The 15,982-nt window shown below is 38.4% G+C and overlaps 1 protein-coding gene across 11 annotated transcripts in view; it reads left to right on the forward strand.

Moving 5' to 3' along the window:
• Window positions 1-15,982, forward strand: part of RIMS2 (regulating synaptic membrane exocytosis 2) — a 627,382-nt gene that overhangs the window by 353,920 nt on the left and 257,480 nt on the right. For 8 of the 11 annotated variants that reach the window (XM_063451153.1, XM_063451154.1, XM_063451156.1 and 5 more), the window contains 3 exons: window positions 6,334-6,401; window positions 10,090-10,209; window positions 14,593-14,692. In XM_063451153.1, the coding sequence (XP_063307223.1) occupies window positions 6,334-6,401; window positions 10,090-10,209; window positions 14,593-14,692 (288 nt within the window). Of the gene's footprint in view, window positions 1-6,333; window positions 6,402-6,551; window positions 6,761-10,089; window positions 10,210-14,592; window positions 14,693-15,982 lie in introns of all 11 variants that reach the window. The other 3 variants (XM_063451151.1, XM_063451152.1, XM_063451157.1) reach the window with 1 other exon arrangement.

Raw genomic sequence — 15,982 nt, forward strand, 5'->3', positions numbered from 1 at the left:
CTGAGAAATAGCCTAATATATCATATTATTAATTTGTTACCATGGTGATCCCAAACTAGTCTGAAAATGTTTCTAGCATTACAGAACTATGGGGGATGGGGGTATGAATGTATTCCAAGAGGGGTTTCAATACAATATAGAATAAAATAGATATAAAATATAGATAAATAGAATAAAATCTGCCCATTAACCCTGGCTCTAAGCCAAGGCCTGAGTTAGCATAACATTTTTGGGTTCAGTCATTCCACTTTCTCTGACTTTTCCTCTATGATTACATTTTCCAGTGGTGTGATGGAGAACTACAGTGAGTGATGATATGGGTGTCCGTGGGAAATTTTTCCTTGGTAAAAAGCCATAATGTATATAGACATTGTCACTTTTAGACCCCATATAATTCAAAGGAAAGGCAACTTCCAGCAATGGTATGTGCCTCCTCTTGCCGTATGGCAGGGGTAGGCAACCTTCGGCACTATAGATATTGTGGACTACGTCTCCATAATGCTTTTACAGAAATAATGGTGGTAAAGCCTAAAGGGAGATGTAGTTCACAACATCTGGAATGCCGAAGTTTGCCTATGCCTGCCCTTTGATGCCACCTTCTATGTGAGATAGAGATAGATATTAAAGGGTACATTTAGAGGCACTGGAAAATGTGTGTAAAGCCTACGGGACAGGAAAACTGCATGTTAAATAAGAAATGGGTCCGCCATTCATTTATTCATATTTGTGTATATTCTGGTGACTCATTGGTAGGTCATTAAGAGTCTTACCTGGATTTCATTTGGCTGAAATCACCATGAAGATATGATTTTGCATATGCTTCATGTACAGTGCCCCCCCCCCCCCCCCCCCAACAATGGAACCCTTGGTACATATGAGCAAAGAAGGCTGTGAAAATGTGTCTTTCTTGTTTAACCTTTTTGATCTTTTGTTCAAAAAATATACAAAAATACTCTGCACTCAGGGATATCATACAATGGCAAACACAACACAATGTGTATTTGTTTAATATATTTGTGGCACAATTATTGGCACCCCTATGAACTCATATGAAAAAAATATATTTTAAAGGGACACTCCAGGCACCCAGACCACTTCTGCCCATTGGAGTAGTCTGGGTGCCAACTCCCACTACTCCTAACCCTGCAACTGTAATTATTGCAGTTTTTTTATAAACTGCAATAATTACATTGCAGGGTTAACTCCACCTCTAGTGGCTGTCTACTAGACAGCCACTAGAGGTCACTTCCTGATTTCTAGCAAGGATTTTCCATGCTAAAGCGTCGCTGGACGTCCTCACGCTGTGTGAGGACCTCCAGCGTCGCTCATTTCCCCATAGGAAAGCATTGAAATTCGTTTTCAATGCTTTCCTATGGGGAGACCTAATGCGCAGGTAAGTGACTGAAGGGCTTTAAACCCCTTCAGTAACCGGGGATTGGGGGGGTGGGAGGGAGAGGGTACCTCCAGTGCCAGGAAAACTGATTGTTTTCCTGGCACTGGAGTTTCCCTTTAAGTAAATTCCCATTTATATTTAATATTTTTTAATACTAGGGACTGGAGATTGCTCAACCATGAATTCCTCTTTCACAGGGGTATAAATATGAGGTAACACATAGGCAAAATCCCTTAGTAATTCATCACAATTGGTAAGACCAAGGAAAACAGCTGTGATGCGCAAAAGGTTGCTGTGCTTTAAAATGGGAAGTGGCTATAAGAAAATGGCAAAAGCATTTAAAGTGCACATTTCCAGAATCATGGCATTAATAAAGAAGTTCCAGTCAACGGGGAATATTATGAATCAGCCTTGAAGAAGACATGTGTCTATATTGTCTCAACGTTCTGTGAAGAGAATGGTTCAAGTGGCCAAAAAAATCTCCAAGGATCACAGCTAGGGAATTGCAGAAGGTAGTTGCGTCTTAGGGTCAGAAAGTCTCCAAAATGACAATCTGACGTCACCTGCATCACCACAAGTTGTTTGGAAGGGTTTCAAGAAAAAAATCTCTACTCTTATCCAAAAACACACTCACGCATCTTTAGTTTGCCAGACACTACTGGAACTTCAAATAGGATCAGGTTTGATGGTCAGATGGAACCAAAATAGAGCTTTTTGGCAATAAATATCAGAATTGGTTTGGTGCACCTAGAGAAATAGCCATATGGAAAAGTAGTGCATTCCCACGGTTAAATATTGTGGTGACTCTTGTTTTTGGGCTATTTTTCTGCCAGAGGCCCTGGAAAATGTTGTTAGAATACATGGCCTCATGGACTCTATCAAATATCAACAGATAATAAATGAACATCTGACTGCCGCTGACAGAAAGCTTAAAATAGGCCATGGTTGGATATTCCATCAGGACAATGATCCTAAACATACATCAAAATTAAACACAAAAAATGGTTTACTGACCACAAAATCAAAATCCTGACATGGCCATCCCTGTCCCATGACTTGAACCCATAGAAAACCTGTGGGGTTAACTGAAGAAGAGAGTCCGCCAGCACCGACCTCGGAATTTTAAGAATCTGGAGAGATTCTGTATGGATAAATGGTCTCCAATTTTTTGCCATCTATTCTCCAACCTCTTAAATGTAGGTAGCACAAAGTATTGACTACTGTAGTGGAGCCCTAGTCCTGACCGGGACTTTCCTCCACTGGATCATCAATACTGAAACTCAGGAACAAGAAACTGCTAAGGGAATGGATAACCTCCTGCACAGTAACCGGACGACACACAGTTCTGGGAGTACAACTGAACTTTATTCTGCCAGACGCGGCTTACATGCATTGGCCCCTAGCTAGCAAGAATACAGGGGTTTCTTCCCAGGAGCCTTTGTGTTTGAGAGAAAATTGAGCTCAAATTAGGATAACTCAATTATCTCTCAAATACAGAAACGTATACACAAACAGTAAAATACCCCAAAAATACATGAAAATAATGCAGGAACCCCACAAAAATCATATCCCCGAATAGCTCATATCTCCAAAAAGAGCTCAGATATGTTCGGTAGAACGGAATTGCTATTCAAGTTCACGGTCACGAGGTGATAGCCCAAAACAGTTCCAGTGAATTGGTCAGGATGGCCGGTCGGCTTTCGGGGGTTCCTGTGCAAACACCAACGAACACTTCCCCTGGCTTTTAGGGAGCGAATGTGTCACCCAGTCGATAGTTCATATCCCTCCGATCGTCATTCGTCTAGGTGGTCGGGAAGTAGAATGGGCAGCGGTATGAACTCCAGCTGGATTTGTGTACTCGCATGGCCAAAAAGAGTTCCAGGCGTTCGATGACCCTGTACCACTGCCTGTGTTTGGGAGACACAATGGCCGCCCAGGTAAAGCACTCGGCCAATGTGTCAATATGTTAATTTGTGGTTAACAGCCATGGGAGTTTGGTGTTTGTGGCGGTACAAAAGGGGGGGACCACACACCATCCATTCGGAAAACGAATAAGGGGGTACGGATAACCGAACACAAGGGAATTAAGTCTGCTACAACTACAAGGGTGCTAATAATTGTGCCACACATATATTTAACAAAGATTTTTTTTTTGGATAAACCTGTGTTGTGTTTGCAAATGTTTGATATCCATGAGAGCAGAGTATTAGGTTAAACGATAAAAACTTAAAATAAGTAAATATGAGCCTACTTTGCTCATATTTACCTAGGGTGCCAATATTGGTGCAGGGCATTGTAGGTGTATCTACATAGCTAGCAAATCCCATAACATTAACATTTACAATGTTTAATTTAATGATACATTTAATTTACTATATATTAAGTGTAGCAAATGTAACACTATATTTTAGAGATTCTTTTTTTTAACCCCTTAAGGACCAAACTTCTGGAATAAAAGGGAATCATGACATGTCACACGTGTCATGTGTCCTTAAGGGTTAAACACAGGGTATACTGCATGCCTGTTTAAAGAGATTAATCATTTGAGAGTCTGGTTTTGTTTATCCTATCATTTCTGAACACTGATTATTATTCAGTATCTTCACATGGTTAACTTGTAGAGGTGGCTAGTTTGAAACCTGTTTTACCAGTTAAATGAAGCAGATTCACTCATTTTTACTTGGTCAATATTATTAGGCAGGATATACCTCCCAAACTAATTTACGAAATGCGGGAGGGCAACAATTCTTATTTAATCTCAGGGGAGCTGCATTGCATTAATCTAGACTTTTTTTTATTTATTTATTTACTTAACAGTGAATTGTGGTAAATGCAAAACTGATATTCAAAACTTTGCTTTCATTAGTCAAAGCTTGGCAATTTTAGCATTCGTTTTGTAATTAGTTTTTTTTTTTAAATTTCTCTACAATTCATTGTTTAATAAATAAAAGAGTTTATATTAACTTTTTATCGCCAGGGAGCTTCTGCTATCTGTATTTGGGAGTATCATCACAGTTTGTGCATTATATATTTGGAACCTTTATTGGTGTATATGAATTTGTGGCATTGTTCAGCTTTTGATGAAAGACGTTTTAATGCAGATACAAATGCATGATTTTAAAACAGCACATGGCTATTTTAAAAAGAATAAAAAATCATCAATCATCAAGTCGAATGTATTTTTTCAAAGTCAATTTTATCATTTGTTGTAATATGTGTTTAAACTCTTGCCATCATAAACATAAATAGTAACATTAGAATGTGGTGTTTTTTCACATTTTAAATGCTGTACGTGACTGTTTAATATAACTTTTATTTTCCAAAAGTATTTTAGAGATTCATATTTTAATTGTTCCTGTCTTTTTTTCTGATCTGTCTAATGCTTATCAAAAGGGCCGTTAAGAATTTAAGATAAATTAATTGCTGATGTATGGATTCTAGAAATTGGAATAGTGTTTTTAATTTTGTGTAAGCTCACCTTTATGAATGTTTTTTTCTTTTTGTACCATTAAGTTACTCCAGTTGTCATAGAATGCAACTCTCAATACATTTTATGTTAGTGTCCGAGGTTTTCTGCAAGGGTTAATTCATATACTTTGTTGTAAGTAATTCTCAGCTAGATTTGCTAACTTTATTCCAAAATTCAACTGGACAGATTTCCCTACCTCTGCTAATTTGGCCTAGAATATGCAAATCTATGTTTGCGCTGGCTCACTCAAAAAATATTTTCATGTATTATTAATATTATTATTTTATTGTTTATATAGCGCCAACAAATTCTGTAGCGCTGTACAATGGGTGGACTAACAAACACGTAATTGTAACCAGACAAATGGACGCACAGGAACAGAGGGGATAAGGGCCCTGCTTAATGAGCTTACATGCCAGAGGGAGTGGGGTATAGTGACACAAAGGGTATAAGTGTTTTGATGAGCACAGCATTGTGTACACAGTCAAGATTATTTACTAAAGCAAGAAATGTCAGGAATTCAAAGTCAATTTTAAAACGTTTGGTCAAAATAGTTGAATTTAAAACATTTTTTACAAGCCAGCTATACTTATTTTTTTCTTTTTTGCTACTTTGAGCTTAAATTTGAAATCCACTTTGAATTCTCAACAATTCTCACTCCCGTAAATAAAACTGCGAATATTCTTTATCACAGGTATGTTTATATGAATTATAATATTATAATATAATATGTATATATTGTTTTGTGGCAAAGATGGAACATGCATTCAAGTATCAAGGTTAAAGGGACACTATATAGTCACCTAAACACCTTTAGCTTAATGAAGCAGTTTTAGTGTATAGATCATGCCTCTCAGGTTTCACTGCTCAATTCACTGTCATTTTGGAGTTAAATCACTTTGTTTCTGTTTATGCAGCCATTGCCACACCTCCCCTGGCTCTGATTGACAGAGCCTGCATGAAAAAAAACTGGTTTCACTTTCAAACAGATGTAATTTACCTTAAATAATTGTATCTCAATCTCTAAATTGAACTTTAATCACATACAAGAGGCTCTTGCAGGGTCTAGCAAGCTATTAACATAGCAGGGGATAAGAAAATATTAATTAAACAGAACTTGTAATAAAGAAAGCCTAAATAGGGCTCTCTTTACAGGAAGTGTTTATGGAAGGCTGTGCAAGTCACATGCAGGGAGGTGTGACTAGGGTTCATAATCAAAGGGATTTAACTCCTAAATGGCAGAGGATTGAGCAGTGAGGCTGCAGGGGCATGCTTTATACACCAAAACTGCTTCATTAAGCTAAAGTTGTTTTGGTGACTATAGTGTCCCTTTAAAGTAGTCGCCTATGGGAAAAAACAAACAAACTTCAATATCAGGATTAAAAAGCAAACATTATCCTTTGAATACCTTTGTCTTTTCTTCCTTTCACCTTTTCCTTTATGCTCTATCTTATCTGTCTGGCCCTCGCAGGTGACATGGACTACAATTGGTTGGAACACTCGTCATGGCACAGCAGTGAGGCATCCCCAATGTCTTTGGTGAGACATGTGGGGCCTTAACATCCAAATTCCTTTATCATTTCACACTTCCCTTTGTTTTTATTTATACCTATGCATGTCTTTATTTTTATTTATTTTTATATATATATACATATATATATCCCTTTTTTTTTTATCCCACACTTGTAGGGGACAGTCAAAGGGGAAAAAGAAAAACTAGTGAACAGGCAGTTTTGTCGGATTCTAACACCTTGTCTGAAAGACAAAAGAAAATGGTGTGCTTTGGAGGCCACTCCTTGGAAGAGGATTTGGAATGGTCTGAACCTCAGATTAAAGACTCTGGGGTAGATACGTGTAGTAGCACCACCCTAAACGAGGAACATAGCCATAGCGAGAAGGTACTGAAAATTGTGAAAGCCTGCATTTTAATCTGCTCATTTGGTCTTCGTTTGCTCTCTGTCACTCATTTAATTAGAACATATTAACACTAAGACAGGGGGATTATTTGAAGATCGCAGCATGATGTCATAGTGGTTTGACCACAAACGGTCAACAATGAGCAGCTCCGTGGATTTTTTGGCTTTATTGGCCATCTAAAAGGCGCATCATGCTACTCTTTAAATGAGCTCCAAGGTGTTCTATACGGCAGGGGTTCTCCAAACAGTCCACAAGGACCTCAAATGGTCCAAGATTTAGTGATTGCCTATTTATGTTCTCGGGAATGATCTAAATAATATCTTAGACCAATGGTGGTCATGGAGGACTGGCTTGAGGGACCACTTCTATAGACACTGTAGTATCTCTTAAGGTGTAGAAAAGAAAAACAAAATGGAAAAACTCCCCCTTGCTTTGCCATGTACAGCAATGCAAGTGTGGGAAGCATCAGGCGCAGAGAAATCTCTTTTCTTCTCATTGCATATTATTAGAATTCGGTATCTTCTTCCTTCACAAAGTTATATACTCACGGAGGATGCAGCTCAATTGGCTAATTATTAGCTCTAATCCCACATTCAAGGGGTAAGAAAAAAAAAATTGGGTCTGTTTGCACAGAAAAGTTGTTTTTCTTTTTTCCCTTTCACTTTCATGTCATGTTTGTCCTTTTCATTTGTCGCCATGGCATTTTTGTGCTGTTTGTCGTATTATCCTCTTTAATGTCTATTTTATTATTTGTTTTCAGTGTAGTGGGAGGTGTGTTGTCTTTATCTTCTGGGTGTGCTTTTTGTATGTAGCATTCGCATGGAGCATAGAGATCTATTATGTTTTGCATGGATGAAGAAGCTTTGATTGCAGACAAATACATGTTTAGATATGATTGCCCCCAACCTATGAAATGAGTGTTTGGCCTTAAATTGCTTCTTATAATGTGTGCTAAATATACCATTGTAACACCTGTGTAGTCTGGACTGTATAATGGAAGAGACCCTGGATTTAAGGTGAACCTGTCATCCATGGATCGTGTGGAAGACATATTCACATTAAAGGAAAACTATAGCGATGGGAACTGTCACTATTAATAGCCCCCCCACCTTTCCATTTGCAGTGAAAATATATATATAAAAAAAACTTTTCCCATTGCTGAGACTCCCATGGCACTTCTCACTTTTCCACTTCCCTGGACATCATCAAGGACATCCCTGGTCGAATCCAATACTTTGCATAAAGGGAGCATTGGCGACTTGGTTTGCATGGGTGGGTGAAATTTCTATTCCTCCTTACTCAACATGGACTTCAGAAGGGGACAGGATGACTGTGCCGGTAACTGTCCTGCCATCAAATGACATGGTTGCAATCCACAATTCCTCACACACCAGGCTTTATGGGATGCAAGGAATTGTGGAAGCATTACAGAATTCTTGGTTGTATAGGGAGAGGTATTAGCAGTAGAAAGAGTGCTCATGCCATTGTACAGAACACTGGTGAGACCTCACTTGGAGTATTGTACGCAGTACAGGAGACCGTATCTCAAGAAGGATATTGCTACTTTAGAGAGAGTTCAGAAAAGGGCTACTAAACTGGTTCATGGATTGCAGGATAAAACTTACAAGAAAAGTGGCAATGCTGACAACAATCTTAAAATTGAAAAGTGGGTTATTTTCTTCAGGCCAAGTATGTAATTTGGATCAGGCAGAAGGTGAGGCGTTAAAATTTAGTTTCACACTCAGATCACCCAGGCGAAGAAACATTGACCAAAAACATTATTCACAAAAGGTTCAATTTCGATGATTTGTGTTCAATTTGGGAAGAGTAGGGAAGAATTGGAAAGAGTAGGTTGAGTTAACGCACTGCTTTGGAGGCCCTGCAATTGTGTACCATGTCTGAAGCCTTCGGGACAAATCTGTTTTTTCTACAGAAAAACACAATTTCATTGCCAATTTTTTCATTGTTAAATAATTCTTCCCTATGGAATTCTTATGGTGTCTTAAAAGAACACTATGGCATTAGGAACACAAACCTTTATGCCCAACATTATAGTGCTATAGTACCTAATTAGATTTCCCTCTTACACACCTGTGTGCAATAAAAATGTAAAACATGGTTTAACTTACCGTTTTTCCAGCACCTAGACTCCCTTGATGCTGCTGCCCGGTCTGCTTCCCACAACGTCATTGTAGAGGTGTAATTCCCTCTCCGATCGTCCAATCTAATGCTCCTTATAAAGGAGCCATGCACATGTCCAAATTAAATGTTTCTTATTGCATTCAATGCTTTCCTATGAGCTGTATTTGGCGATGTTCATGGACATCACACGTCACATAACAGAGTTTCACTCGGTTGTTGCACAGGAAGCACCTCTAGTCCCTGTCTACAAAACTGAAATGTGCTAGATTGCAGGGTTAGAACAACATTGCAACTGCAACTAGATCATTTAATTGAGATGAAGTAGTCTGGGTTCATTTAGTCGGCCTTCAAAAAAAAGCCTATTAGAGCCTACACTCATTTCAAGAGTTTCACTTCATAGTACATTGATCCCTAACCTTGGTACACCAGAAATTTCTGAACGTAAGGCTATTAGGTATAATTAGAAATATTGTTCAGAAACATCTGGGTTGCCTTAGTTGTCCATGACTGGTAAGTAGGTTAGTTCCTTAACATCTCTCAATCCTTCAGGACAACTATGAGATCGAGTGAGGAGATTCATTCCATTCCCTACAGTGTTATTTATAACATAAACCACAGCTGTGCAATTAAAGCTCTTCATTCCTGCCAGGTTCTTGATATAAACAATCTGAATATTCCAAAGGGTCCATTAAAGAATCATAAACAAGCTTTCCATAACTGTGGGACACCACACATGCACGCTATACAGGAAATATGCCTTTGTGATGGATTTGGAATTATTAAGAGAAATTTGTGTCAAATTCAATTGTTAGAATGTTATAAGGAACCTGTAAAAAAAATAGCATCTAAAGTTAAAAACTAAATTAAAAAAACAAAAAAAATTGAGACGAACCTGCATTGTTGGATCAATGTGTGTTCAGGGATTTAATAACTACAGTAGTAATAGTAATAGTGACAACCAAATTGCTAAATGTAGGCCAGAAAATCCCTCCTGTACAATTTAGTTATTTTGGCTCAAATCCTTCAACACTGTTGTCAACTTGCCACAACCCCTGAGAATGTCCTGCCCAGCACACTCTTTAAATGACCCTTGTGGGAGTTTCTTCGGTTTGTTTGTTTTATCTTGGTAGAATGATATCTCATTTTCTCTCTGATGTTACCAACACAGCACCCTGTGACTTGGCAGCCGTCCAAAGATGGAGACCGTTTAATTGGCCGCATTTTGCTAAACAAGCGATTGAAAGATGGAAGCGTTCCTCGAGATTCAGGAGCAATGCTTGGACTTAAGGTGAGAGGCAATATGTTGTCACTTCTGTTCTCGTCAATCGATTTGTGATGTGTTTGATGGAAGCTAAACAAATTAAAGGTACTGAACAACCTAAATGCCGAGCCACAAATTATCCCACCCACAGCAGTTCATAGGTCTTATCTACAGCATATATTCTAGCCAGTTATACAGAATTATAAGCCATAAATCCTTTATTTGTCCTGCATGCCCATGCATTATGCTGACTTTGCATTATAATGGAGCACATACCTTTTTTGTAACCTCAACCTGTATATAGAAAGCCTCTTGCAGCAGAATGGTATAACCATCTTCTATATTGCCTTCGGAATAGTTTGGATAATTATTATGGCCTCTATGTAACACCTGGAGGTCATATTAAAAGCATTATAAGCTATTATTGTGTTCTTAGCATTTAGGATTGTTCTTTCCTGTTTAATCCAACAAATATTTATTATAATAGAACAGAGGCACACACGTAAATAACCAATAATAGGAACTGACTTTTCAAATAAGGAATAATTCAACGGTTGGTGCCTGACAAATCATTTTCACATTGTCCACTTGTTGAAACCGACCAGGTTTGTCATGATCTAGACCTGAACACTTAGCATGGCAGTGCATTGAATAAATGCAAACATAGAATTCTGAAAACATATAATTATGTATGGTACAATTCAGAAGAAGTGATAATATGCAATGGTTGCCAGTGTGTGTACCTGTAAGCACATAAAAAAAATAAATAAATAAATATATATATATATATATATATATATTATTTTGTAAATAAATGCTGAATATTTGAGTGCACCAACTAACGCAATACAAAGGATACTACAAATGATCAATTACTAATAGCATAAAGATACAAACAAATGTAGTGGTCACCGAATACCAATATCATAACCAGAAGTAATAATGATGGATTAAATGCACCAGTAAAAGCAAGAGTGCATTGGGAGCAATAAATGTAGCGAATAGCAGTAAATGTATCAGATAGTCAAAGCAATCAGTTAATAAGCACCGCAATTGAAAGCAGTAAAAACTTCCAAGGAGTGGTATAACCAAATGCATCAGTAATGCAAACCTCGCAGGTCAAGTTTTAGCCATGGATGAGGTAGGTATGAACAACGCGTCTCAAACAAAAAGTGTCCTGGACCCCTCCAATCTCTGAAGCTGGAACATATGGAATGAGGTGTATACAACCCTCACATTTCTGTAAATATTTTATTATATCTTTTCATGTGACAACACTGAAGAGATGACACTCTACTACAATATATAGTAGTAAGCGTACAGCCTGTATAACAGTGTAAACTTGCTGTCCCCTCAAAATAACAACACACAGCCATAAATGTCTAAACCGTTGGCAACAAAAGTGAGTACACCCCTAAGTGGAAATGTCCAAATTGGGCCCAAAGTATCAATATTTTGTGTGGCCTCCATTATTTTCCAGCACTGCCTTAACCCTCATGGGCATGGAGCTCACCAGTGCTTCACAGGTTGCCATGGAGTCCTCTTCCACTCCTCAATGACTACATCACGGAGCTGGTGGATGTTAGAGACCTTGCGCTCCCCCACCTTCCGTTTGAGGATGCCCCACAGATGCTCAATAGGGTTTAGATCTGGAGACATGCTTGGGCAGTCCATCACCTTTACCTTCAGCTTCTTAAGCAAGGCAGTGGTCGTCTTGGAGGTGTGTTTGGGGTCGTTATCATGTTGGAATTCTGCCCTGCGGCCCAGTCTCCGAAGGGATGGGACCATCCTCTGCTTCAGTATGTCACAATACATGTTGGCATTCATGGTTTCCTCAATTAACTGTAGCACCCCAGTGCCAGCAGCACTCATGCAGGACGAGACCATGACACTCCCACCACCATGCTTGACTGTAGGCAAGACACACTTGTCTTTGTACTCCTCACCTGGTTTCCGCTACACACACTTGACACCATCTGAAACAAATAAGCTTATCTTGGTCTCATCGGACCACAAGACATCGTTCTAGTAATCCATGCCCTTAGTCTGTTTGCAGGTTTTCTTGTTCTCTCCTTAATCCCTATATATATTTAAACAAATGGAGGTCATTTAGTTACATCAATGGCCACTGGAGGGAATGCCTGCCTGCCAACGTCAAGGTCAACGTCACCCATCCCATATGTTCCCTATTAAGGGTTAATAAGTATATAGGGGTGTGTATAAAAAAATAACCCTTTCTTTCTCATTAGAGATATATTTTCCAGAAGCTCAATGAAGCAGGGTGAAGGCTCAGAGTAGGACCCATCTAGGGGGGTCTGCCATGACATTGGCAGGCGGGCCTTCCCTCCAGTGGCCATTGGAGTAACTAAATGACCTCCGTTTGTCTAAATATACATAGGGATTAAGGAGAGAGCGCAGTTAACTTTTTTCTTAAATATTAATTTAGTTTCAATTAACAGTGACTCTTATACAGAAACAGATATGGGGGTCTAGCTTTATCAGCATTTCTTTACAGTCCACCATTCATAACCTGTACTATGGATATACTATTGGCAGCCTCGTAACAATCATCAGGACACTGAAAATTCTGTGGACAGTTCCCTAACCATAATATGGAAATGGTGATTCTATTGGTAGCCCTCTAACGTGGATACTGGAGACAATATGAGCAGTCTTCTAACTGTAGTTTAGACACAGGAGATACTGTGGATAAATTCTTAACCGTAAATTGGGCCATGCAGATACATAAACGGGATATTTGAGAACCTGAGGAGAGCTCCTTGACATAACTTGGACACTGGAGATTCTGTGGACTGTTCTTTTACTATAAAATGGAAATGTAAATCCTATTGGTAGCCCCTAACAGTACTCTAATCATAGCTTGGACAATGTGGATACATTCTTAATCATAACCTAGACCATTGTTTTCCAACCCAGTCCTCATGGACCACCAACAGTCCAGGATTTATGTGTGTCCCTGTTTTATTTCAATATAAATACTGACAAAACCTGGACTGTTGGTGGTCAATGAGGACTGGAATGGGGAACTGGGTTGGGGAACACTAGGTTCTAGACAATGGAAACATTAGGGAGAGCACCCAAGCTGGAACTGGAAAATGCTATGCATAGTTTCCTTACCCAATCTGAGACTACAAATGCTGCTTGACCCAGAAGATGCCAGGGACTCTGACTCACACTACTCTGCTTTACCTGACTGTGAATTATGGAAATAACAGAGCACAACATTGTTTGTGTTAAACTCAGGGCCCGAATCCTAATGATTCATTTTGTTTTTAACGCATGTTGCATTAGTATTCAATATTGCATGGTTGACATTATAATCTCTCAGTAATGACATGCAACATTTCAAAGTCAATATTCTTAATTTAGCACGTGTATGCCCCGCCCAATCTAACATCGAGAGCTTGGTGTAACAATACTATTCTCTCGTTGTCTCAAATGTAAAAGCTAAGACTGTACTGTAACAGTGGATTATAGAGCACAGTTTGTCCTGAGCTATAGTAATCGGATTTCTACTAACTAGTTAGTCAAATATTTAGTTGAAAAAAAATAAAATATAATATATAATTGACGCATAATTAAATTTTAATGAGTGAAGGTTGTGTGAAGTTTGTGACCAGACATTACATTTTTAGACCATTGTAGCAAACCAGGTAAATTATTTAATGGAAGAGACTGCTGCTGCAATCCATAATAGCAATAATAATAAGAAGAATTGTAAGGCATTGTGCACCTTTAAAACTGTGGTCTTCAATATGTGAATTTCAAAAAATATTTAGAGTCACATCTGACCTGTGGATTTTAGTTGGTCAAGAGTGTATTATAGTAGTCAATCTCCATCTGTCAATGGTCTAAAATTCCCATAAACAAAGATCATCAAAGGTGTTCTCCAGTATCTTGGACTGTTAGAACATGACTTCTGCATTTTCAATGAGCAACTTGAACTTTGGAAATTGAACTCTGCATGGTTTTAGGTTAAGAGCCCTTGGCAATTACTAAATTGAAAATTCTTGCCTACCCAGTAAATAACCTTATAAGTTGATGCCTCCATTTCATAATTTGTTAAGTCTTCCACAATACCAAAAATTTTAGAAGGTCAGGTAATGGAAATGTTTTAATCTTTTCTGATTATTGGGTACCGAGATAACATATTTTTTTTTCCCAGCAGTTAGTCTACCTGTCTTTAATACAGTGTTCCTTGTAATTGTAACCTTTGTCCAAGGTTTTGATTTATTTTGCTATGATACAATAGCGGCATTGTTTAAATTATGCCTGTCGATTACAAATGCAATATTGTATTTCTCTAACTCTAAGCAATTACAAAATTAACTATCTCATACAATAACATACTGTAACTTTTAACAGCTGTTTTTTGTTTGTCTTTTTTAGGTCGTAGGGGGGAAAATGACAGAGTCGGGTCGACTTTGCGCCTTTATCACCAAAGTGAAAAAAGGAAGCCTAGCAGATACTGTTGGCCACCTCCGACCGGGTATGACTTCTCTGCAGTATTATCTTATACTTTATCTTCAGCCATTATGTTAAAAGGACACTGTAGGCACCCAGACCACTTCAGATCATTGAAGGGGTCTTGGTGCTGTGTCCTTTTTGCACTTCCATAGAACTGCAATGTCTACATTGCAGCTCTAAGTCTGCCCTCAGTGGCTGTCTACCAGACAGCCACTAGAGAGCTTCCAGAATCAAAACGGACCTTTGGTCCATTATCTGATGCTCGATGTCCTCACGCTCTGCATGATGAATGCTTTACTATGGGGAAATCCTAATGCAAGCGCGGCCATTGAGGAGGACCGTGGGCAGAGCTGGATTCAGGTAAGTAACTGAAGGGGTTTTAGCGAGGGAGGGGGGCACCTTAGAATTCTATAGCGCCAGGAAAATACCTAAACAAGTAGAAACTACTATTCCTTATGGACAGCAGTCAAGTTGACAGAACCTGACAAGGGGCAGAGCTTAAAGCAAGATTCAGTTTCAGTTGCTAATCCAATTTACCCACAACCCATCAGTAAAATCAATCCCACAGAAGGTCAAACAGCAGGCATCGAGGGCAAAGGAGAACAAAATGGCTGCACCCAGATGGCACAGGAGAACATTCAATAATTAAGATATAGAGGGAAGGAAAGGAAAATAAAAATAAATCAAAAAATTCAATTGCTTTTTCTTTAAAAGACCAAAGACAGACCATTTGTTGCAATTGTATTTTGCAGCGCAATGAGAATTGTTGAATAAAATTTTTAGCAACACTTCTAAAAATAGCTCAGGAATCCAACTAGTTTCATTAATTGTTCTTTTTAATTAGGATAAACATCATTCCAATGCACCAGGTGTTAGCGGCATGTGTAACAGTTATGAAAATTAGGCTTTGAATATTCATACATGGGTTAGCAGTTTACAGACTGATGCACCTTGCTTCCTCATTGCTATTTTTCCCCAATGCATGTTTCTATTTGTGAGGCAATTCTAGGTCTTTTTATCTCAATACGCTATAAGGTATTTTCACCTGCAGCCACATGATTTTAGACATTAATTATTTCATGGAGAGTGTTTACATTTAATTATTGTGTCATTCATGCTTCATGATTGCAGTGAAATAAGATAAAAAAAAGAATACTAAGGTTTATAATAAATACAATTTTAAGCTTTTTGTAAACCAGAGCAGTTTTAATACAGTATTTTCTAAAACATGAGAAATAGTAGCCAGCAGTAAACTTGGAGATTTAGCTCGGTCCAAATTTAAATTCAACCAAATTTCGATTGATTCAGCGAC

This window comes from Pelobates fuscus, chromosome 4 (genome assembly GCF_036172605.1).
Source record: "Pelobates fuscus isolate aPelFus1 chromosome 4, aPelFus1.pri, whole genome shotgun sequence".
Lineage (NCBI taxonomy): Eukaryota > Metazoa > Chordata > Amphibia > Anura > Pelobatidae > Pelobates > Pelobates fuscus.